Source organism: Megalopta genalis, chromosome 2 (genome assembly GCF_051020955.1).
Source record: "Megalopta genalis isolate 19385.01 chromosome 2, iyMegGena1_principal, whole genome shotgun sequence".
NCBI classification, from domain to species: Eukaryota; Metazoa; Arthropoda; class Insecta; order Hymenoptera; family Halictidae; genus Megalopta; species Megalopta genalis.
Genome location: NC_135014.1, coordinates 12,947,867 through 12,973,547, shown reverse-complemented (window position 1 = coordinate 12,973,547; position 25,681 = coordinate 12,947,867). Strand labels below are relative to the sequence as shown.

General features: G+C 51.9%; 1 protein-coding gene across 7 annotated transcripts in view; it reads right to left on the bottom strand.

Moving 5' to 3' along the window:
• Jupiter (microtubule-associated protein Jupiter) overlaps positions 1-25,586 on the bottom strand; it is a 41,958-nt gene extending 16,372 nt beyond the window's left edge. The window contains exon 1 of one of the 7 annotated variants that reach the window (XM_033468261.2): positions 25,387-25,586. In XM_033468261.2, coding sequence (XP_033324152.1) covers positions 25,387-25,442 — 56 coding nt within the window. In that variant the 5' untranslated portion in view covers positions 25,443-25,586. Of the gene's footprint in view, positions 1-1,919; positions 2,650-22,034; positions 22,563-25,386 lie in introns of those variants that run through there. The other 6 variants (XM_033468262.2, XM_076518527.1, XM_033468259.2 and 3 more) reach the window with 6 other exon arrangements.
• Positions 25,587-25,681: the final 95 nt, after the last annotated feature.

Sequence of the window (25,681 nt, the reverse complement as noted above, 5' to 3'; positions counted from 1 at the left end):
GAGAAGATCGATGCATCGGAAAATGGAGAAGCTATTTTTCCGATCCGGATCTCGAGTTAAATCCGGAAACGTTCGAGCAGCCGGTTCGCGGTCTAATAAGTTTAATTGAACAGTCTGCTAAGTTTAATTACCACTTATTGGGTCAACGAGGCGGCGTAAAAGTTTTCTCGATCGGCGAGGTTTTACGCTCGTTTCGTCGTTTAGATAAACGTTTTCTAGTTGTTTCTCGAGCACCGTGAATTCGCTGGATATCGCGAAGCACGTTGCTCCAGCCCTCTCGCTGCTTTCGAAATAAAAGGTCCGAGAGGGTAATGAAAGGCTCGACGGGAAACCGTGGAATCATCGAGTCGGCACCTAATCACCAGAAACTGGTCATGGAGCTTGGAGCGACTGTCCGAGAAGCCCGATAATCGTTTGGTTTTATGCTCGTCCGCGGTTTACACGGCTCGCTTGCCGGCGCAATTACAACAGCCCCGGAAAGGATGCGGAGCTTCCTGGGAAGCGCGCCGGTAATTTTTATCACTGGCGGAACCACTTAAGCAATTCCGCGGATAAACTGCTCGGACCGCCGCGCCGCGCCTCGCCTCGCCTCGCCTCGCCTCGTCGCGTTGCGTTGCGTCGCCTCGCGAGTACCGCTGTGTAACAGTTGTTTATCCTCTTTGTATCGAGACAACCGCATCGTCCACCGCGATTCCCGTCCCGATAAACCGATTTCCTCGTCAAGGAAATTCTGATGACGGTACGAGTCCAGGATTCGCGATTCGGGCTGGACATTTCGGTTCGGTGAGAAGCCGAACTTATCTTCGACAAGCCATGTTACGATTCGATTCGACCGATCGTATTATCCGCCGTTTACGGCCAACGCGTCGCTTGGATTCTCAACTATTAGAATACATAAAACGACAGAGTTCTACCGTTTTGTTCGAATAATAGAGTTTTCGATGTAGACTCGAACCAAGCTTCGATATACGAACTTATAGGACGATCGTATAGCGTGCAAATCATCGAAGATCCTTTCCTTCTGCCGAGCTTCCGAACTGCTGGTATGCTCGAACGGATACGGCGAATCGTTCGTCGGATGCATCGACGAAGCCGAAAACGTGGAACAGAGTTTCGAAGCCGAACTCGAAGCCTATGGACGAACCAAAACGGTTGTCGCGAACAAGTTTCGACTCCTAGCAGCTTTCGAAAGGGATAAAGTGAGCGCTCTCGACAGTGAACTTGAAGCTCGGATAATTCTTTGGGCGGCTGCGGCTGCGACTGCGACTGCGACTGCGACTGCAGCTGCGGCGCTGCAGTGCCCTGTCGAAAGCGGTTCTCCAACGAGATTCAAGGACCGACCCCGCGAGATGCAAATCGATCGACAACGGAGTCTGCCGCATCCAGTCGGCCAGCCTCCGACTCTTCGCTTCGCGCCGAGAGAAACTAAACCGAACCGATTTTTTTTCAATCGAATCTGTCCGAGACCGTTCGAAAATGTTTCGAGGGGTAGCGAGGCTCGTCGATGAACGACGACGGTGTCCGGAAGACGAGGAACGAAGAAAAGGGGCTGGAAACCCGGTCGTATGATAAAAGACAAGAGTAAAGTACGCTGTACACGATCCTCGGATAGACTCGAATTTTCTTGACCGAAAGACGAGGAACAAAACAAAGATTGGTAAAACGTATGCCTGGACGAAGAACAAGAGCAAAGATCCTCGGGCGTCGAGTCTCCCCGACCCAAAGAGACGAATCGAGGCGAATCGAGGCGAAGAAGACGGGATAACCGAAGTCAAAGTCCGCTCGTCGAGACGAACGTACGTTTCTCTCGTTGTTGGAGCAATGCTCGAGGAGACGCGAAAAGAGATAGAAACATCGCGAGATCGAGAGACCGAGCAGTTCGAAGATGGAGCCCGCAGTGCGGCTTCGGCTGAGTTTACCTTTTCTTCCCGTATCCGACATTGTCGAGCTCGACGTGCCTGTAGGTCGCGTAGGTGGCCATTCTCCGATCGGTGTCCCTCGTCGGTTCACAAAGTACACCCTGAGAGAACTCGGTATGGAAAACACAGAATCCGGCGAACAAAAATCAGTTCGGCCCCTGCGGGGGATGTGCGTCTGGATCGAGCGTCCTTGGCTCGTTCGGTTTCCTGCTTCCTGTTTCCTGTTTCCCGTTTGTTGGTGTAGCCGCGACGAGAACCGCGAACCGCGAACCGCTCTTCTCTTCTCCTCTCCTCTCCTCTCCTATCCTATCTATCCCGGTTGTTCGGTCCGTCGCGCGATTCGACTTCTTGCGCAGCTGCTTAGACAGAGAGACTCGTTGGCCGCGTTCAGCCGAGAAACTCCAGCCGAATGAGGATCCAGCCAGTATATAATGCCTCCTCCACTGGTGCTTCCCTCCTACCTCTCTCTCGCTCTCTCGCTCTCTTTATCTCTCTCTCGCTCGCGCCGTTACGAGCAGTCTCCCGCTACCGATGCCCCCACCTCAGACCCCGGTGCAAGCTCTCGTCGCTCCAACTTTGTCTCTCTTCGATCGATCCGCGTCGCTTCTCTCTCCCGCAAGCTCTCCTCCCTTTCTCTCTCTCTCTCTCTCTCTCTCTCTTTGTCTCTGTTCTCGTCTATCCGGCACGTCCAGGAGCTCCACCATCCCGCTGCGCGCGGATCACCCCGGCAGTGGTCTCTGCATGTACTTTCACCCCCGCTCGGAGACCGACGACGCCGACGCCGACGCGGACGCCGACGCTGACGCCGACGCCGACGCCGACGCCGACGCCGACGCCGGCGTCGTGTATTCACCTCGATCGATACACGCTCGACGAACCAGACCGGGGAAGGGAGACGTGCCAACGCGTAGGCATCGTCGTTGCATGTGCACGCCGATGCACGTGCGACCGCGCCGGAGATAACGAGCGACGCAACGACCGGAGGAGACGCCGGCGTTGCCGATCTAGCCCGGTATCGCCCGATGCCCAAGATCGTTACGGGACGGTGACGGTACCTTCGGATCGGAAACTAATTCTAAGGGTGACAGAGTGTCGCCATCGGCTAATGGACACTCGGGCGTCGCTCCTATTTCACCGCGGACCGGTGCTCGACGTTCTCCGATCTCCCGACTTGGCCGGCTACGTTTCCATACCCTATTTGCCGAGCACTCGGTACAACTATCGGCGTGCCGTACGAGGGCGGAGTTTTCAGAATTTGGGGGCTGCGATGAACGCAAGGTTAGAGTCAGTATTAATCAGTAAATAGACACTGTTTCGCGAAATAAAACGATCGGAGTAAGCGGAGACGACGAGGAGGAAATTTCACGGGCTTCCCGGGACTCGTTCGCAAAGGGACACCGGGACGCGAAGGGTTGCGGTCTGTCTCGACGACCCCGAACGAACCGTCCGCCACCTCCAACCGTTTTAGAAAAGGGGTTGTTTTTTTCGGCCGGGCGTATAACGCTCTCCTGGGAATTGACTGATTAAATTGTCGTGTCCCTCTCCGGCTGGCCTTCCGGAACGGTCGATAAGAGCATCGGGTTACTGGAAATCGAGCTTAAGGGACGAGGTTACCTCATCGACACCAGCGAAGCGTGTTTGGATACGGGCACCTCGAACCGTGCTTATTTTATGACGAATCGTCAACGATCGTGGCAGACCGGGTGTCACCGTTTGCGGGGCATTTCGAGGCATCGGGGGTTCGACGACGAGACTCGGAGTTTTACGATCGGACCGCGCACTCTTCTTGCTTCGATGGCTCGCGTTTCATCCACGATGACTCGTACGTAACGCAATTTATTACTGTAATCGTCCGACCAGCGAATAACCGCGGAAAGGGTATAGCTGGTTAAAGGGGTCAAAAGTTTTTTCGGACTCTTCGGAAATGCCAGGTTTATGGCGCGTCACGACTGTCGAGGAAGATGGGAACGAAAGTTGGACACCGAACGGTCGCCGAACGATCGCCGAACGATCGCCGAACGTGGAAAAAGTCTTAATTGCGATTGCCTTTTCGTCGCGTCCGTGTCATAAACCTTGTCGACGAAGTACTCGCGCCGCGTTCCGTTCCTTTACAATGGAACAATGCGCCTAATACGATAGGATATTCTGCCGTTAAACAGTATTGCTGCGAATGTGCGAACGACGATCGTACCATCGGATCTTCTTCGCGCGTGGCAGATTTATAATATACGTTACCTTTCTCGCGCTAGATGGGACATGGCTAAAATTCTACAACAGTATCTCGACGGTATCGTCGAGAATACGATGCGTATTTCCGAATACGAATGTTACGAATATTATATTTTTCTTTCCGATCGAAATCGAACGAAAATTTCATTATTTTTCCACGTGGTTGTGGATAGAAGCGTTCGCGCGGTTCACGGATCAAGGGGCTTGGCAACCCCTTTCCATTTCGTCGGAGATTCGCCAGGCCGGCGCGGCGCAACGCGGCTAGAGGAGAAGCAACCCCTGAGTCAGCCTCTTTTGTCCGGTATCTAGGACGAGTAGAAACGGCGCGGTGGGGTGAAAAGGCGTTTGTTCTTGTCCGTGTGTCGCCTAATGTATTCGACGTTACAGAAACGTTCTATCGTAGTACGACTCTGCCGCGTCATCTTATCTCTCGCGGATTCGCGCCGAACGGTTCTCTCTCCTGACAACGGGACATGGACGTTACCGAACTAACCTTGGGGATTTTTGATAATACGGTAGAGACCGGAGAGTGTCCTTCGACCCGGTCGAGCGGAGAAGGAGCAACGTTGCGCGTCAAGGTATCGAGCGAATCGCGCGCGCACAGGAGTATTCGATCGGTTTCTCACCAGTCGATTATCGTCGTCGTAAACAGCTCGAACAATTTGGAATTTCGGTCGTATCGATCAAGGTTAGAGAAACGAATCGATTGCTCGCACGGCTAATTAGCCGAAGCTGTACGAGCCTAGAAACGGGATTATTCCTCGACGATTACAACTGGTATGTATTATTTCGTTAAGGAGCGGCGAAGAACGCGCTCGCCTCGCTGGCCGGGATCGTTTGCGTGGCCAAGCTTGTTTCCGCTGGACAAGGAGGAGCCCGCGCGCGGTTCTCTCTCGTTCCATCTCGGGGTTCATCCGCCATGTCGATTTCTTGCGGTCTCCTCGCCGGATGTCCAGGCAATCGAGACGATCGAGACATCCGCATCCCCTCGGATCACCGAGATATCATTGGAAATTCCGTAGGTCGCAGAAACGATTTTGGATTTCGAGTTAGCTTCGAGTGCAAAGAATTATTGTCTCCGGTGTGGCTTTCGGACGCGGAGGATCGATTTATCGTATCGGCGATGATTCGTCGAGTACGAGTAACGGTTAGGGGGTTGCCTCCCTGGAGGACTGGTACGTGCTCGTAAAAATCGAGTATCGCCGAGCGTCCAACGTCGGCTATCCGAGACCACGGTACGCGAGTTCGCGACGCTATTCCGTTCCTTTCCTTTCCGTTCCGTTCCGTTCTGTTCTGTTCGTTACACGGCTGTCCGAGCTGTTTACCCTGTGTGCAGGTACGCGTACACCGGTACGCTTGTCCGCTCGAAGCGGAAACCGAGTGTATAACCGCGTTTCGGTACCGTTTCACCGAGAAAACGCTCCGCCCATCGAGTTGCACCCATTAAACGACCAACGTCTCCGGCTCGCGTGTCAATGAGATCGGATCGCTCGCGTTCGAAAAGCCAGCTATATTCGAACTCGTTGCGGGGCTGTATGGTCTGATTCGCGGAAACGCGAGAGCGGGCGATACACCGTTTCGCCGTATCTTCTTCGGATTTCGAACTTGGACGAAGATCGACTCGCGAAACGGTCTCTCGGTTATATTCGGCTCGGGCCAGCTCCGGATAGCTGGAACGAGCACGAAATAGCCTGAAAATAGGGTCAGCCCGGGATATAGTCCTCGATGGCCCCGCTCCGATCCGATCCGATCCGAACCGATCCGGTCGACCGGCACGCACCACGACGCGACGGCCATAATTCCTCGTCAAGGAGTTTTCTACGGCGGTAGACCGCGCGTGATTCGAACGAATCGTGGCCGTCAGGGGCCTCGACGCGGCAATCTCGGCGCCGATGATTTATATCACTTTCGATGTTTCCCGTGGAAAAAGGGCGACCGGTCCGGACGCTCTCAGCGATCCATTAATCTCTCGGGCCGGGCATCGATCCCGTCGCCTTCTCCCGTCGCGTCGATAGAAACCGCCGCGCCGCGCCGTGTCGTTCATGAATTTTCATCGTCAAACTCTCCTGATCGATGGAAAAATCAGGCGACGAATCCTGTAAACTCGCGATCCTCGCCTCGCGGCTTCGCATCGATCGGCAACGGTGGAACGAATCGCACGGTCCCGTAAGTCGATCGTAAATCAAACAAACATCGGGTTCTCGCTAATTCCTCGGGAACTCGGGGATTTCTAGGTCGATTCTGCGATCGATTCTCCGCGGATGTTGGCCGAAGACGAGCATCGGTCGCGAGAACGGGACATTCTCACCGTCCCGCGAGCATTCCGAATCACCGGCATTGCCCGGAGACCGGCAGAAGTGTCCCTAATCGGCCAGAGTCCCCGTGGCATGGTCCAAGTAGAAAGCAGACTGGGCTTCACGGTCGCAAACTTGACGGATATGTGTGTCGATTTCCACTTCCGCGGCCCGTTTCCAGCAGACGAGTGTTTGACGACCAAACAACGCGGCGTCGCGTCGCGTCGCGTCGAATTCTCGATAGAATTCTCGTCCCCTCGTTCTCATCCAGCGACAGAAATGCCGACCGACTCGACGATCCGCGATCGTCTTGCCGAGCCACCGATCGCGCGTTGGCTCTCGTAGCTCCAGGATTATCGCGCGTTCGCGCAGCAGCGTGCAACAACGCGCAACAACGTGCACAAAGAGACAGGACAAACGGCTATCCAGCGTCCGAGACACCCACGACGGCACGAATAAATTTGCCGATTGTCTGGAAACACCCGTGGCGCGTGGCCGACGTGTTTGCCGAGCGTTTACAAGCACCCACGGATCGCCGAGGAGATTAATACCCGGCTCGAAGGAAGACGGGGTTATCGATGCTTACTGGGATCAGATTCGCGCGTCGGGAACACGTCCGACGATCCGTAGGACTCCGGGTGAAAGCTGCCTCCTGCCGATCAGCCCTCTTTCCAACCTATCTCTTCTCTTCTCCTTTCTCTTCTTTTTCGTTCGACTCCAACGACATCGTCGTCCGCCGCCGCGGCACTCTGATCGCAACCGCGCGCGATTCAACGAAAACGAAGCTGCAACTCCGAGACTTTTGGAGTCTCGCGCAAGTTAGCCGATGTCCAACGCTGTCACGGATTCGGGCTAATGGCCGAGAAGACCCGAGCTTCCGAGTCTGCGAGCTTCCGAGCTTTCGAGATTCTGCTCTCCGATCGGCATTCCGATCCCACGCCGTGGCTGTCGCGTCGCGCGTGCCACGATAGAACGCTGTACGGCCGCGGACCATGGACCGCGGCGGACCTCGTCGCACAAACATTGATTTTTTCCATTGATTTCGTCTCGATGAAATTGGGCCCCGCATCTATCGGCTCGAAACTCGAACAGTCCTCGATTGGCACTCGTCCGAGCACCGTGCAATAGGCGATCGGGACGACGAAATCCGGTACTCCGGAGGATCCCGCTCGCAGCGAGGAAAGTGAAACTTCCAGGGCCCGAGTGTCGGCGTTCGGTAATTACTTTTTGCCGACCGGACAAATGAAAATTTATAGCGACCCGGCGACAGGCGGCGAACCGATCCGCCGCAGCTCGGATCGTACTTTCTAGCCTGCAAACTTTTCCTGAAAACCATGTTTGTCGCGCGCGAAAGTGTAGGATCGCGGCGCGGCCCGAACCGACGCGGACAGCCGTTGTTTTCGACTCGAGAGACGGTCTCCCCGCTATGGTTCCGGGGTCGACGGCTATGCCAAACGGGCTTGCTTCCTCACCGGTACATCGAAAATAACGACGCGAATGGTGAAACCAGCGGAGGAGGTACTTGGCTACTCCGGCTTGAAAGACGATCCCGATCTTAGGCTATTCGAGACTCGATCGGAGGGATCGGAGGATCGGCAGAGGCCGGAAAGAGCGAAAACCGAAGCGTTTAGCACGACGAGGCGAGCTCGGATTCTCCCATCTCGTCCTCGGATATCGCCGTGGTCGCGGAACCGTGACGGGTTCTGTCCGGAGAGGAGCACGGAATGGAGGCGCTCGCGGTTCGCGGTTCGCGAGCACACCTGGCCAGCTGCGAGCGAGCTTAATTAAATACCATGGCCGGCCGTGTGTCGAAGAATGGCGGCGTAAGTAGCGCGCTTTCGTGGGAAATACTGTTACAATGTGCCTAATGGACTTCTCCGCGCGCGGTTCTGCGTGGATATTCGCCGTGACGAAGCGTTTGAGCGTGAACTCTCGTTCGAACGGCCACGATGCGGTCGAGTAACGCGGCTGGAAGTCGAGGCCCGATTTGGGACATTTAGCGCGAACTTGGAGGGACTCTGCGAGGCCTCGAACCGATTTCGCGAAATCCCTCGAATATAACCTCGAAGTTCCAAGTCCGAGTAATCCTTTGCGATCGCGCTGTATCTCCGGGATATATCTCCGGTGCTACAAAAATTCAGCTTCCAGGATTCACGGGATTCCCAATTGTCCGAAGATCGCGCCTCGAGGTTCTAGATCGTGGAGAGACTTCGAGGACCGAGTCGACGAGGAAAGGAGAGAACATCGTTGAACGATTATTCGTATTCGATTATTCGAACGATCGTTCGTAGGGTTCGCGGCCGGAAGAAGGGATCGGAATTCGGCACGCGCGAGATCCGACTTCCTAGCAGAGCCGTTTTCAAGTACCGTTTCTCGAATGTCAGCTTACCGCGTTACGCGCTGCGTTATCGAGCACGAGCCGGTGCATCGCTCGAATCCCTAACGAATTCGAGCGACCGTCGTCGCGCGTTCCGATACTACTTGTTCCGATACTGGACGCTTCGGGACAGGGTTGGGCATATCTTCCGTCGAATATTAACGACGATCGACGCACGCGGAGAATAATTATTCGATTTCATCGTCGCGGTAAAACGATTACGGGATCGTTAATGGCCTCGCCTTTCCATTCAAGGAACTCTATTCCCGATATTATCGTGTCTAGAACGGGAAAAGGAGGGGAATATTGGTAACGTTGGTGGTAACAGACTGCGTGCGAAAGGCGAGACACGGTTGCGCGACGCGCGATCCGTTCGCGATCGACTCGATCAAACTTGGTCGGAGCGAAAGATCGGTGCCCGCCCGAAGAATTCAAAGTCGCCAGCACCGATCTTTTATTCGCGATTGCGGCCGTATTAATCCGCCGTTAGGCGTCCAACGTTATCGCTCGAGCCGATAACGCGGTGGAGACAGATAACGCCGCGCCGCGCCGCGCCGCGCCGCGCCGAGCTGCGCCTCGTCTCGCCTCGCCTCGCCTGCCGCAGCAAATATTGTATCTGGAGCGAGCCACGATTGCTGGTTTATGGCCGTGAAGTTTTTCCAGGAAAGCCGATCGACCGTATCTCGGCGAAGTATTTTTTCGAACGAGTTTCTCGATGACCAGGTTCGACCAACTTCTCGCGCCCGTTCTTAGACCGTTCACCCGCATTATGCACGCGAGCCTTTCTTTTCTATCGTCCAGTTATGCAACGGATGATGGATACCGATCTGAAATCTGCTAACCGACGAGGAAAACGGACGGCGCGTGGTGCGACGCGAACAAAGGATATGGCCGACACGGGAACCGGAAGCACCTCGAAATCGGCTCCACGAAATCGTGCGACCGTTAACCGGTCGTTGCTTTACTTTTACGGGACCACCGTTCCCCGGTGAATAGCGGACAGACTCGTGCAGACGCTAACCGTATCGTTGCGATCGACGAGCAAACGGGCAAACTTCGAAAGGATCAAGTTCAAAGGATTATCGTCGAAACGATCCAAGAGATACCTCGCGTCTCCGAAGCTGGATCCTCGGGATCGAAAGACCCCCCCGTGGATCGTCGAGGCCCGCGATCGTCCAGCTCCAACCGACCACGTCTTGTCCGAGGTATACTTTCTATCCAGAACCCCGGTCAAGCGCGAGCTTAATGAAACGGAATAATTAAGCTGCCTGTATTGTCCCGAACGACCAATTACGAGCGCCGAGGCTGAATAGAAATTGAATCGCCCGTGATAACAGTTTCGTTGGCTGAAATTTAACGCGGGTTTGACGCGACGCGACGTTCTGCCCGCGACTTTCCATTTAGTTTTACAGTCTAATTATTCGCGCGAAAAAAAGAAGGAGCTTTGAGGAACGGTTCTCGCTCGCTTGGAACCTCGAGAACGCGGTAATCGAGCGGTGATAATCGAGACCGGACGCATCGCTGTAAAAGTCATTTTCCAATCTGCAACCGGCGAACAGTGTCATTCTCAAGGGTAACAACTCGCGGCCAAGTTTCTCCGCTATCTCCTCGAGCGAAGGAAAAATTGGCGCTTCCCGGCTTTTCCGTGTCGATCTCGATGATCGACGATTAACGATTCATCGCGCCGATTTGCCGTCCACCCATCATCTTCCGTCCCCCTTCTACAGTGTAATTACCGAGCCGAGAGAAAGCGGAGAGGCTCGCGTTCGACGGAATCGTAAATTTCCGAGGCGGGATAAGTTCGAACGGAACTTATAAAAATAGAATTAAGAATCGGCAGAAAAATAGACAAAGGCGAGGGAGGAAGGAACGATTTACGAAGTCGGCGAAATGGCGTGACGATGTCGGCGATAATATCGCGAGCAAAAACCGGAGCGGCATCGACGCGGAATCGGTCTCATACCCTCTGCCCTCTAGATCCGATTACAACGGCACGCCGATTCCCCCAATTTTCTTGAAAACCACCCCTGCGGAGGGTTCGCGCGCACCAAAAGGGACACGATATTTGCCCTGCCTGGTCACGCATTTTCTTTTACATTTCAATTTTTGTATTTTGTCCGTCCTTTCGTGACTGCTATACGTTATTATTATTATTATTATTATTATTATTATTATTATTATTATTATTATTATTACACACACACGCACACACACTCTCTCTCTCTCTCTCACTGTAACAAAGGGTTTATCCGGTAAATAAAGTTTCTATTATTATTATTACAATATCAAGCAAATCGAAGTCGATTCTCTTGTCTTTTCTAGCTCCTCGGATCGGGATCGGAAGCTTCGATCCTCGAACCTCGATCTCGATCTCGATCGGCAGAGGTTCGGGTCGCGAAAACGAAGGTCCGGGAGCGGTTCTTTTGCTAATTCGCTCGCGGAAACGTTCCCGTTAGGCGATCGATCGCGCGAAATTGCTCAACCGATGGAAGAAACGTTCGACGGGATCAGGCAAGAAAGAAACTTGGACAGTGCGAGTGAGCGAGTGCAAGAGGGAGAGGGAAGGAGGGAGGGAGAGAGAGAGAGAGAGAGAGAGAGAGAGAGAGAGAGAGAGAGAGAGAAAGAGAGGGGAGTTAGGTGAAAAAGAGGGACACGCTGGCTGCGGTCAGCTGGAATTCAGTCGGCGCGGTGCAATTAGCAGCGGCGAGAAAGGCGCGCGTAAGAAACATTCAGAGTCCGCGTCGCATCCGCACTCTCTACGAGATGAAAATCGTGTTGCGATCGTAAATTCTCGGCGGGCGAGAAGATGCTAACAGCTCGATGATCGACGAGGATTCCCATGCTCGCTAGATAAACTCGTAAAGTCGAGATACGCCTGATAGAGACCGCGCGCGTAGGCCTCGATCGAGAGTCGAATCCCGCCGGAAGCTAGAGGCAGCGAAGCTGCACCGGAAACCGGGACGACCGATTTATTACGCGTTGTAAACGGTGCCGCATATCGATCGACCTTCGACTCGCTGGGAACCGGCCCCTGGATGGCTCTTGGACGTCACCTGGACAGGAAGAAATGCTTCGACGGCAGCCTTGAAGTCGCCCCGCGGAGGCAATCGAGCGACCGATGCGGTAACATCCGGTTATGTTCGACGTCGCGTTATTGTTCCCCGGCGAGCGGGGCGATGGACGATCATCGCGATTTGGGCTGAGCCTCGGCGAACGCGCCCTGGTCGCTGTTGCGCGTCGCGATCGCAAACGGAACGATCCCGCATAGTCGATTTCTTGGAGGAAGTCGTTCGGGACTAGCCCTCGCTCGGCTCGAACAAACCAAGTTTCGGTTAACCCCGCATACCGGAAAAAATATGCCCGATGTACCTCGAAAGAGCTTTAGATATTCCCCCAGCGAGGAAAATTGCTAGGAATCGCGTAGGAACCGATCCGGCTGGCGGTACCGCGGCCCTGGAATAGAACGCGCCGCGACTTCTTCTCTTCGAGAGGTTTCTCCAGAAGTACCGAAGAACGCTCGATTTTCTAGCGAGCATGTCGGATCTGCTGCAAAGGGTAATGGGCCAGCCGCGTCTCGCTGACCTAACCGCGCGCGATTCCAGTCAGCCAGCAACCCGGGAACGAGATCGAGGAGTCGCTGTCTAATGACGTGCAACACGCGATCCACTTGCCGCTGCTGCGTATCGGTCCATCGCGATCGTTCCGACCCGCTCCGATCCGTTCCGAGCTACTCCGACCGAGCGCGCCGGAAAGAAATTCTATTCGGCCTTAAGTCCTCCCTACAACCGCGATATTCTCTGCAGAATAATAACAGAGATACATAGAATGGAATGAGAGAGAGAGAGAGAGAGAGGCAATCGATGAACGGGTAATTGCTGAGAACGATCGCGGGCGAAACGGTGGAAAGAAAGAACGGAACGGCAGTTTCCTTGGCCGTGGCTCGACAAACTCTGGCGGATCATTCCGATCCAATAAATTGCTCGCGGCCGCTAATTGAACGCGCTCGGTAATGAAAGGAAAGGAGAGCCATCGTGGCGCGATCTCTTGCCATTAAAACGTTGGTCGGTCTCTCGATGCACGATCATCTAAATCCAAACGATTTTTCCAACGGGCTTCTACCTCCTGACATCGGTCATGCTTTCGAGCCTGTTCGTTCGTCGCGCGTTTCGAAACCGTAACCCGGATCAGCCGATTTTTCTCTCGGCTCCTCTCTCCCTCTCTCCCTCTTTCCCATCCACCCTCCTCCACATCTTTCTTCCCTCGCTTTCGATTTTCCTCGGTTCCACTTTTTCACCGATCTCGGGAACAACGGTCACCTTCTCGACGATACGCGTGGCTACGCCGATGTTCCACGGTGCTATCCAGCGAGGCAACACGCCGTTTCTACGTTCTCCAGGATCCCTGGCCAAAAAGTATCCGATATCGCGCAGTTTGCGATCAAAACGACAACACGAAAATGTCTAAAGATCGTAAAGACATTCGACAAATTTCAGAACGTTCTTACATTCTTCTCGATCGATTAGAATTCGATCGAGGAAAAAAACATACGATTATATTCGACGCACGTTTCGTACAGTGTACAGTACGGTAATAATATTCTTGCGATTTCAATTGGGGATTTAATCGTCTCCGAACATCGATCGCCGATACGTATACGACAATAGATTGTATTTGAAACAATTTTCTGACCGATCGTACTCGACCGATTCCGATCGAATGCTTCCTGCCAGAGACAGTGGATCCCCATCCGTTCAGCCTGGAAAGTGATCCGGTGAAAAGGTGAAAATGGATACGCAGTCTTGGTTCGCTGGCCAGCTAGCTAGAAATGCCCGACGAAATACGAGCCAGAGGTTCTACTTTTCCCTGGCAGAGTTGTCTTTAGCGAACAATCGATGTTTCGGATGTTTGTTAACGTCCGACAGCCCGAGCAGACAAGCTGCTGTTTCGCGAGAGCCCCGTGGAACGATCGCCTTCCAGCAAATTCCAGGTATTAAATTTTACTAGCCACTGGCTAGACGCAGGAAGGAAGGCCTGGCGCGCTCGCGTTTCGGTCAGTGAACACTTTTATGTCGTTCACACCGCAGCTTACGCTTAAAGCTTGTGCGCAAGGCATCGCGGAACCGTTCCACGTACCACGTACCACGTATATACCACGTACCACGTACCACGGTTTTTCGCGGTCGGCTCGTGCACTCCGAAGCGATACCGTTCGTTCTCTTCACTCTAGCGACTCTCCTTCGATTATTCTTTCATCTTGGCTCTGCGCTGTGAACAATGTGTTTTAGAATGTCGGAAACTAGCGGACTGTCCTCTCGAAATGAAATGGTACCGTTCAAATTATAAAGTGTCGGAGTTTGGTAGACACGTCGGAAACAATTGTACATTAATCGTACAATACGAAACGTAAGTGTCCGATGAAAGTTTCTTCGTAAAGAGATACTTGCTTACTTTCGAGATAGTTTTTAAGAAACTCCGTTCCATCGATCTTGAGATTAAGTATCTTGAAATTACTTTAAAAATAGGCTCGAATGAAAATGTCATCGAACCGTTTCGATCGGATCGACAAGGAACAAGAGGCAGTTAGGCAGTTGGCGGTTCGTTTCAAGAGAAGGAAGGGAAGGGAAGAAATTGTGACGTTGTCGTGTCGAGGGCCATTTTAGGGGCCGCGGCGGGCTGGTGATCGGTCTCGGTCTCGGTCTCGGTCTCGGTGAGCCTAGAATTTTACGATGGTCGTTTCACCGTCTCCGCCCCCGCGTTACTCTATTCCTATTCTGCCCCCAGCCGTTGAGAGTAGGGGACACGGTGTAGTATCGCCGGCGAAAATCTCGCGCGTGCCGCGTTATTGCGATTAGCCGGTCGTTGTCGTTCTCGTTGACGTTTGATATAATTACGAAGGAAATATCGGGTGAAACAGAGACAGAGATAGAGACAGAGACGGAGACGGATAGAGGGTGTCACGCGATACCCACGGCCACACGTCATTCCGATCGCAGCGCACCGCGAGAATAGAAAATGTTTCTCGTAATCAACATTGTCCGGCTAGCCGCTTCCTGTTAGCTCTCGGGTTACGATAACGCACGGTGTTACGTGGCGATCGTCGCGGACCTAACCCTGACATCGTCCGCTTGCCTCTTAATCGCGAGCACGAAGGATTGCCGAATATGTAACCAGAATTCTCGATTTCATAGGCCTGCTGACTCGAGAATAAGGAAAAATAGATTCGTTCGTTGTCGATACGATTGTACGATTTTAACCAAGACCGGCACGAAAAACGACCGAAATATAAAATTATTATTTACAGCACCGTCGTCGTATTCTTAGTTTAACAAACTGCTGATGGGAATAAGCGTATGTATTTACCGGACACGTATCACGGTTGTCTCGCGGCCAATTACTTACCACCGGGTACCTCTGTTTCATTGCTTTCTAATTGGATTATTAACGCGGCTTCTTATTAATTGGGAGGCTCCTCGAGGAGCAGCGAGCCGATTCCGTCTGGATCGCGGTGGATGGCGCTGGATCGCGACGAATCGCGGTGGATCGCGGTGGATCACGGTGGATCGAGGCAAAACGCGGCCGGCGAACCGTGCAGCGAAATTACTCGGTTACAATGGCCGAGGCCGGATTTTCCAGCTGCATCGACGCAGACAGGCCTCTTCGTTAGGGCAAGTCGCCGATTCGTCCTGCGGAAGTCGCATGAAAATCGGTCTCGGTTACCTGGCTTTTAACGACGGGAAACGTTCTAATTGCCTGGCCGCGACTGGCGCGGCGGGATCGCGTCTGACTACCTCGCCGCGCATTTCGTCGCCGATCCAAATCTTCCTCCGCGTTTAATCGAGCGGAATGAGACAGAACCAGCACGCCCCGAACGTCGTCCACTCGCGACGATACCGATACCTTTTGCCTTAAGGAAACCGGTAATGATTCTGCCCAAGGTCGCCGATCCTTCCCGTTCCGTCCCGTTCCGTCCCGTTCCGTCCCGTCTTCGTTCATCCGCGACCCTGCCGCGCCCTTTCTTTCTCTCGATCGACGTCGCGTTCCGGACGATTCGGCGGAAATCATTATCGAATCGTTTGCTTTGCAAATCACAATCGAATAGACCCAACTCGATCCAAAGAAACGGATCGGATCGGTGTAGAAACGATCGATGATCGTGACTTCGGATCAAGAATAACCAAACGAAAAACTTGGCTCGAGACACGCTCGATCGATCCGGCTCTCTCCTATTCGGACAAAAGTAAAAACAAATCGATCGTAGTCGCGGTTCCGTGGACAAAAAATTAGTCCAGGACTAATTTAGTCTTTATATCCGACCATGGCTGGAATATTTTATCGTAAAATCTCGATCGTAATCTGGCCACGATTCTGGTATTTTTCACAGAACTTTTCCAGTCCAGCTTCTTCGAATAATTTTCTTCGATTTACGCGTGATTTCTCCTGGCGATACCAAAGGAAAATATGTTTCGATAATTTCACTGGACAACGAGTTGCCACATCGATCCCGCTCGGCGTAAAACAGATTTCGGGTTCTCCGGTTGGAGAGACGGTAAAAGGTATCGTCTATGCCCGATCGAGATAACGAATCTAACGGGGGTAGAGAATATCCTGTGTTTAGAGGTACCGAGTCAACGACCGTGACAAATTGCGACGAGGATAGTTATTAAACGGGAGCTTTTTACGATCGGCGGGCGGCCGTAAATCGTGAGAAATCTGGAATAGGAGAACGAGAGCCAGCCGGATAAGTCACGGATATCGTCGCGGTCGGCCGTCTCGGATTTTTATCGGCGGAACGCGCGCGCGCGTTCGAGAAAGAGAGAGATAGAGATAGAGATAGAGATAGATAGAGATAGATAGATAGAGAGAGAGAGAGGGAGAGAGAGAGAGGAGAAGCGGGATCGATTATCGATCGTTTCCTGCCGGAGCGGCTCCCGCGATCGCGATCTTATTCCGCGAAATCCGCGTTTTCTCCACGGTATCGCTCGACAGTCCGTAACTCGGTCTGTCTCTCTATCGGTCCCGCAGCTGTCGATTACTCCGCACCGTTCTCCGACAATTTTTTCGCTACCAATTTATCCGTTCTCCTGCTCGCCGACCCTGTTTCTTCTCTCCTCGTCTCCTCCGGTCGGCCAATGGTTTACTCGAACTCGCGACGGACGCGGAACGAGGAACCCGCGAGCACGCGCACGCAACATTCCGCAACGATCGTGTGTGCGGCGTGCGGCGTGCGTGCGGCGTGCGTGCCTTCGCCATCAAACATTAACACGTTTCGCGGTCTGGAACGTCTGAAACCACGTTAACGCGGCGGATCATTGTTGGGATCGGCCGCCGTCGCGTGTGCGATACGAAAAGCGGTTTTCACGATCGTCCCACGATTCGAGTCGAGTCCAATCGGATCAAGATCGAGCCACCTGCGCGAGTCTCGTCGAACTCGATCGAACGCCACCAATTGGTGCGTGAACAGTCGTGGTCGTCGTGAATAAGGAATGATAAACACGCTCGTAATTGCGCTGGCGCGACGAGGCGAGACGACCACCGGTCTAATAGAGAGCATCGAGCTCCTCGAAGCTCGCCCCTTTCGGGCTTTATTCAGTAATCCATCGTAAGCGTATTGTTTGTTAATAAAGTGGACGCTCGGGGTAAACGTGGCTCGCGAGTGCGACGCCCCCGTTCGCGATCCTCGGAAAAGCCTCGGCCGATCATAGTAATCTAGGCGGTTCTCCAACCTCGGATTACCGTTGCGTCGAACGCGGTGTGCAAGCTCGATTACGCTCAGCTTCCTCCAGCGGCCGACCTCCGTTTCCTGCGTCCGTCTTTGCGCCGCAAAATTCTGCGGTAATTGTACGAGCAAGAACAAGCACCCCGAAGCAAGAAGAAGAGACGAGGAGAGAAGAGAGGAGTCGCCGGAATCATGCTTCGGCGTGCATGCCATTTTTCGCAGTTTCGTTGACCATGCTCCTGCCATGCCATGCCATGCCATGCAGGCCCTGCAACGCGAGAACTACGATTCCCGTTCGGAAATTGAAGCACCCAAAAATCATCGCGAGCCCCGATCCAATAGATCCTCTAATTTTCGGTTGCTTTCAATTCGTCGTTCGGATGTCTTTAACAGGCGAACAATCTCAGCGAATGAACCGCTTTCGGGAATCCAGGATGCACAGATATCTTGCTGCTATCGAATTCGCGCGAGCACCGACGATCGATCGATCGTCGAACCAAGAAAACCGTGAAACGGTACGATCGCGGCGGGACAGCGGACAGGACAGCGGAAGGGACAGGGGACGGGACAGGGGACGGGACAGGGGACGGGGCCCGGTTCTCGGAACGACATTCGATTCGTTCCACCTGGAGCGAGGACACTTTAAGACTCCGTCGGACGTTCACGGACGGTTAAATGTCCGCGACTCTGTCCGGCATGCCGGACACGTGTGCCGGACCCTGTCCCTAGATCGTAATCCCAGCGAGATCGTTCCTCGGTACGTTAATGCCGATGTTTTGCGATCGCCTTTGGATCCCGCGAGCCCGAGCGCCCGAGCCCGAGTGGAACCGACGAACTGTTCCGTGTGGTCTTTGCGTTATCTAGTGCGGTAATACCTTGCCCTTGTCCTCGATAGAAACACAATATTTCAGTAGGTGCACACGGTGCACGGAGCATGGTTCGAATCTTCGATGATTCGAGCGAACCTTCCGATTTTCCAGTTGATCTCATACTCGATCTTTCGGACATAAGATTGCGACAGATTGCCGGTCATTCGACTCCCGACAATTATTAATAACGTTAGACCGGTAAGAAAGTTAAGCAACGCCAACGAAGCGAAACGCAGAAAAGTAGAATCGCCGGCGGCAACAGCTGTCGAAAAATGATTAAAGGAATTAGAAACGCATGATTTCACGATTTTCTGGAGCAAGATTCCGCGGCGATTGAAAGTCATTTGCCAGGTAACAAAGAAACGGGCGAAGGAAACCCGAAAAAAAGGGCATTCGCTGGAGGAAAAAGGAACGGAACGGAACGGGACGCGACGCGACCGCGGTCGTAGCGCAATCACGTACGGATGATTACACGGTGAAAAAGCTCGGTTACCGTGATAAAACCGTAGACGCTGGTCCGGATCGGTGATATTTCCCTGCAGGCGGGCACCGAAGCAAGAAAACGCTCCGAACACGAAGCATCCGGCTGAAAGTTCGTTTCGCAGAGCGCAATCAAGCCGCGGCAGGGTTTTGCCGCGGGATCGAGCGAGCTCGGTTAAATTTTTCTCGGCGCGGATCCGAAGGCGAGATCGACTCGCGAGAGCAGAAGGGAGACAAGAAGAGCAGAATTTCGAGCTCGAGTCGATCGACGAGCGTCGAGGTTTCGTTATCGAGGAAAGTGTCGCCCTCGCGCGCGCTTTCTTTCGCGGGACTTTCTATGGGCGTGTTCGCAAGCGGAGGGAATGCTCGCACTAATTACCTTCGATCCGATCCGAGTCGAGCCGAGCCGATTTCTTGCGGATCAACGGGATCAACGGGATCGAAGGATCGCGTTCGCGGACGATTCGCGCGCGCGGCTAACGAAAACGGAAAGCTGGCCGAATTAATTGGGGAGACGAGAGAAGAGCGCGTTTCGTACCGTTTTCGGGTGTTTCGAAGGAGGGAGGCACGGAGCTCGGATCGAGGAGAAACGCCTTCTCGTTCGGCCGGGGAGAAAGCCACGGTTAAATCGGCGTAATCGTATTGTCGCGAACAATAGCAATCACCGTCTATTCGCATAGACATTGCAGCCGCTTATCAGCCCTGATTTCATTCGATCCGACACGCTGTTGGAGCTGCCAAGTACCTGCTCGTGAACGAATTCGCTAACAACGCCGAGACGCGAATGCCAATGAGAATGGGGGGCGTGTGAGCGTCCACGCATGCGAATCCTCCCATCGCGACTTTTTCCACGGATCGCTTCGGTGTACATATTCGGTGCAATCCTAACGCGAGAGACCAGTCCCTTCTGCCAAGGCTGCCCACGAGGCTAACGATCCAATCGCAATTCCATTCTTTCTATCCGTGTTGCAGACTCGTGGAAGCTTCTTGCTGCCGCCAGAATGTTTTCGATCGAAAACACCACCGAACAATTGTGAAACGGTGAAACGAGTCGCGAGAGAGAAAAGCGACGGTTCCCGCTGCAATAGGACACCGACGACGACAAGCACGCGACCGGCACACCTCTCAGTGCGGTGCGTTTCGCGTGTCACGTCGCAGGATGCGCTTCGATGTATCGAATGAAACGCGACACGCGGTATATTGGAAAATATCTGTGCGTTGTTAGAAACGTAACTCTAATATGAAACGAGCGAATGTGTTTCTACGCTTCCCTCTTATCTATCGCAGCTGTGCAACATAGATGCGCACACTCGATCGTTTCTCCTGCTGAATTTCTCAAATTACGAATCTAAGGATATTCGACGAAGCGGAAGAATCGTCCGAATTTCTCCAAAATTGAGAACGAACGAGCAGATATCTTAAAATCCAGAATCCGGAGGCCGGCTGGAATCCTCGTTACGAATTAACGCGTGCCGATAAGGCAACGAATTGCGACAAATGGTAGAGAGAAAGAGAGAGAGAGAGAGAGAGAGAGAGAGAGAGTCATCTCGCGTGAAACACCCACACAACCGAGCCGAGCCGAGCCGAGACGAGACACGGTTACTCGACTTTATTATCTCGAGTGGCTTTCAGGCGGTTCAAGTGGCCCTCTTCTTCCCCTGGCTGGGAGATTGACGGCAATTAGAATAGGACAGCGAAGGGAAACTGGTGGCGTGGTGGCTCTGTGCTGGGGGAAAATGTGCTTGCGAAAAAAAATAGCCGGCGCGTAAAGGGTCGATGTCCGATACGCGGTAAGACTGTCCCGAAGTCCTGACGCGGCTAAACTCGCTGACCCCGTCGTTGACGGATTTAACGAGGAGAGATACCAACGACGTCGTGCCGTTCAACGCTGGTCTCCCTTGCCCGAAGAACGGATACGTGTAAATAAGATGGTATACGGTGTTACCTTTTCCCAAAACAACGTCCAGCAGCAGCAAAAAGCTTTCCAAGATTCAAACTGGTGAGGCAAGGGTACCCCCTTCGAGCAAGAAGACCGATTCTTTTGCTCGAAAAAGCTCGTTCGACTCCTCTGGAAGGGAAATTCCCTGCCGGGATATTTAGTTAAATCCGGTCGCGCGAATGTGCTCGGTACACCGGGGTCCTGTTTAAAAACGAGTTCTACCCACACGACAAAGTGAACCGTGTCACAGTCGGCTCTCGCCACGGCGAGGCTGCGAGAGTCCGAGGCTGCGCTTTGTGTAACGAAAACGCCGATTGCTAATAATAAGACGAGTGAACGAACGATAAAAAGAATAGAATTATACAACGAAATTGTTGCAAAGTCGTTTGAAATTTCCTAGATAGAGAATAGCATGCCTCGGGGCAGCGAACGAAACACGCCGGAGAAGAAGCACGCGTCTATGCTCGGCAACTGGTTGCTCTCGTTACACCTGGCATTAACCTTTGCACAGGTTCTCTGCGGTCGTCTCGGAACGTTTTACGCGTTCTTGTTGCCTCGCGGTCGCAAAAATAGAAACTGGACTCGATGGTCCCCATCGATTCCCGTTCTCCTTGAGGCCGTTAATTACGGGCGATTAACCTCGAAATTTGTCGCTTCGGGATCTATGCTTTCGTTGCATACTCCATCGAGCGAGCATCGATCTCTCGCGGCTCGCTGCCGGTACGATACACGATCGATTATATTTCAGCCTAAAAAGTCATTCGATCGAGTTTCTCTAGTTTTCAAAATTCCAAGCCCCGATCGAACCGAAATAAAACGGCCGAAGTAAATTGCGAAATCGTGGAACGAAACCATTGGCTCGGCCGGTAAAGTAGAAAACGCGCAGACAACAGGCGAGGTAAATGCGGCGCAACTCCCTTGGCAAGCATGCATACACATCGATACACCGCGAACCATAATTAGTTTAATCGCATTTACGGAGTCGCTATCCCGATCTATCGATGGAGGACAGGTCGTCGAACTTGTCTCCCTATCGTGCATTCCCGAGGAGAAAGGCGTTTCGAGGTTATACCGTGCCTGTCAAAATGACAAGAAAAGAATGACGAGCGAGTCCCCGTCCCCACCTGCGCCACCCACTCGGCGAGCTCGTTATCAAGGGACAAACGTAACGGACGAATTGTCGTGGAAAAATGTTGTTCGGTTCCACCAACCTGGTTTTGAATCGTTGAGTATCGTCCTGCCCAGCCCACATCTTTCCTCCGTGTAAAGATTTTTCTCTGTGACCTCCGAATTTGAATCACCGCGTCTCTATCTCTTTCTTCCTCCCTCTTTCTCTCTCTCTCTATTTATCTCTCACTCTCTCTCCCACTCTTTATCTATCTATCTGTCTATCTGACGCAACACTAAGCACGCGTGGTTTAAACGTCGCGGCGACGGCGACGACGACGACGACGACGACGACGACGTTGGAATAGGCTCCCGTCGTGGGTCAGTCCAGGCTGGATCACGTCGCTCGATCGTCTGTCCTTCTCGGTCCGCAAGTCCTGCGTTGGATCGGGACGGCGACAGAATCGCAAAGTGAAAACCTTCTAATGCGCGCCGCACGAAGAGGAGAGGCGCCACCTCGAAAAACTCGAGAAACACGATAGAGGAACGCGTGCCGCGTTCCGTACAATCGCGAAATTCACTGACGGCTCGTATCGACTGCGTCTCTCGAACTCTCGACTGTCTCGACCAGTCCTCGAGTCGAGACTCTCGACTCTCGACTCTCGACTTGCGTTCTTGCGTTCTTGCGTAGGGAGAACGCACACAGACTTTGTGTAGGAAGAACTCGGGTCCTGGTGTGCACGGGGCCTTAGGCCGGTTTTGCTCGGATCTGAGACGACTGGAGACCATCGAGACTGCGCGAACGAGCGGTCAACCTCCCAACGGGGTACCTAACCACGGTCACGAAGATGATTCTCTTCGGCTATTTCGCCGTGCCAGCAACCGCTCTGGTTATATTTATCCTTTGTGCACGCGGATTTTCCACCTAGTGAAAATACCGTGCGTCTCTTTGCCTTTTAGGGTCTGAACGACACCGACACCCAGACGTGTGGGCGAACCTTGCAATTCATCTCCTTTCTACGGGAAATCGTTTTTTTTCGAATCCATCAGGTGGACGCGCCCGTCTACCTACTTGCAAGTTCCGAGGAGACGGTGACATTATTACAAATTACAATAGTTTAAAATCAGTCCACTCTCTCTGTCTCTGTCTCTCTCTCTCTCTCCCCCTCCCCCTCCCCCCCTCTCCCTAATAACTGATACTGTTTATTTATAACAAAGAGTCGATAGAATCGAAAGAAGTTTATCTGTTTCTGGATAACGAAAATGAATTCAAACGATAGGAAACGCCGATTCGTCACCGTACGAACGACACCCAGTCGAGTGGCAATGCACGCGAACAAGGTTATTCAAAATGAATGTCTCCCTACGACCGTGCGGATTCCCAGAATTGTCTCCCCGGTTGCGGCGTCCGAACAACAAAAAAAAGCCGACAAGGGGTATGGAAAAATGGTTGAAATAAAGGGTGTGCGTAAGAGGAACGGAAGGAGGGAGAATAAAGAGTGGGTAGAACATTGTACGCCTGTGCAATTACGAAGCTTCGGTACCTAAATGTATACGCCTCTATGCGGCACGCTAGGAACTACGCGACGCCGGGTGACTCACAATACAATCGGCTTGGAACAAGCAGCATGAACGTGATTAGTGGTCTCGGAATTCGGAACTCGAAACTCAAGACTCTGTACTCAGAACTCAGAACTCTGAACTCAAAAGCGTACGCGTTATTCGCGCTCGCATACCGAAGAAATATAATATTTATAGCCAGCCAGAAAGACATCACCGACGAATGGATCTCTCATGCGACGAACGATTCTGTTCCGAAACAGTAGATTCGCGAAAAGAAATGAAAACAAAAAATGATCCATCCTACCAGGATGCGTACGGGAAAAGGTTATCATCGTTACCGGATGTCCGGCAATTGGAATGTGTGCGAGAGCCATCTATTAGCTGTTTACACGAAAGCAACAAACACATTGTTCATTTCGATAGATTACTAATCGAGCATGTTACGAAAACGTCGTTTTCCTTTTAACGAATGTAACCTGTGCACCTTTTTAATTGTTATTTTTAATTACCGTAAGAAAGTGAACCGGTCCGTTTATTAGAAACATGCACTGCAATGTTTAGCCGTTACGCGGTGAACCGCGAGTTTTTTCTACGAAAACGACAGACTGGTAACGCGACACTCGCAGAAGTAAACTCGCTCACCAAGACCTTACAAAGTAGAAAAGGGTTGTGTAAACGACCTGCCTTCTTAATTATGATGTTTACACGTTGCATATGTTGCATAAAGTTGAGACTACATTCCGTGGCTTAAGGTTACTCGCGAACCGCAGTGCAGAACACAGAATTTTTTTAGTCGCATATGTCAAGAAGTATCAAAAAAATTCAACGGATCGGTGTAATCGATGAGTTCATTTTCTACATCAACTTTATCGTCGCTATCGTGCTAATCAAAGTGGGTGGTAGCTCTTACAGAGACGTCTTATTCGAATGCATGTATTTGGAAAAGATTATTTTTTTAATGCAATTCTCGTTCCCAAAACAACAGTGATAATACAGGGAACGCAATCTGTTGCCGTTCCTTCGCACTTCTAGCTACAGAAGTACATACATTGAGATGCACTACCGACATTACGGTCCTCAGATGCAATAATTACATCGCTTAACATGACAATTCTTTGTTATTTTACAAAAGAGAAACATTCAGGCTTATTTGAATGACGCGTGTCGCGGAAATTTCTGTATTAGCGACAGCGATGTATTTAGGATCCGATTAAATATTAATCTTGTAATAATATCAAAGGACGAGAACACCTGTCACCGGAGGAGTCAATGCTTAATATTCATTTGCGGTTATCCTAATGACAATGTATTATAATGCATATTTCACACTAAATTCTGACGTATTCGAAAGAAGCTAATTAAGAAGCTAACTAATTAAACAAGTTCAAATGCAAATGAATAATTCTGAACATTGTTAGTATTACAACTTGCCAAAACATTTTACCACGGCGAAAAAAGGATCTTGGATTGTCCGGTTATGACCGGTTCAAACTGACGCACCGTGAATAACAAAAAAGTCGGTAACCAATAGGACGCCATTCGTTTCTTTCGGTTATTATTACCACGAATAGATGTTTAACGATTGTATAATAAACAAGAACAATTCTTTCGAACGTACTTTGCAAAAAGACAAAACGATTCGAATAATTCAGTTTGGTTACAATTACGAGATCGGCGGTGTTTACGTTAACAACGAATGCGACAATTATTTATGGTGAATACATACATACATATGTTTTTTACGTGTAAACGATAGTTTTTGTTGTTTCTCTTTCCCTTTAAAAGGTTGAGATAAATAAAGGACGCACCAGAACATTGGCACAAAGGCCATCGCACACAGCCATACGATATTTCTGAAACGGATAAAGAATATAATACGAGTGTGTCACTTACTTGCTGGATTTTCTCTTGTCGTCGCCGAATCCTTGGAAGGTTCCTGTAGACGTCATCTTCTTCTACCGATTCAAACCAAGGGAACGAGTATTTTCTTAGTAACCGTCACACAGATTTTGCGGCACACGAGACCTAAACACAACTCTTTCTTCCACCGAACGAAATCAAATAGGGTTTTGAGACGGGATTGGTAGCAGTCCGTGTTACAAGTTCTGACGTCAGAGGGCTAGTCAAATCAACGTTTAAACCCTAAACTCTTTTTCACATCGAAACTGTCTTACAATTCTGTCTGCTT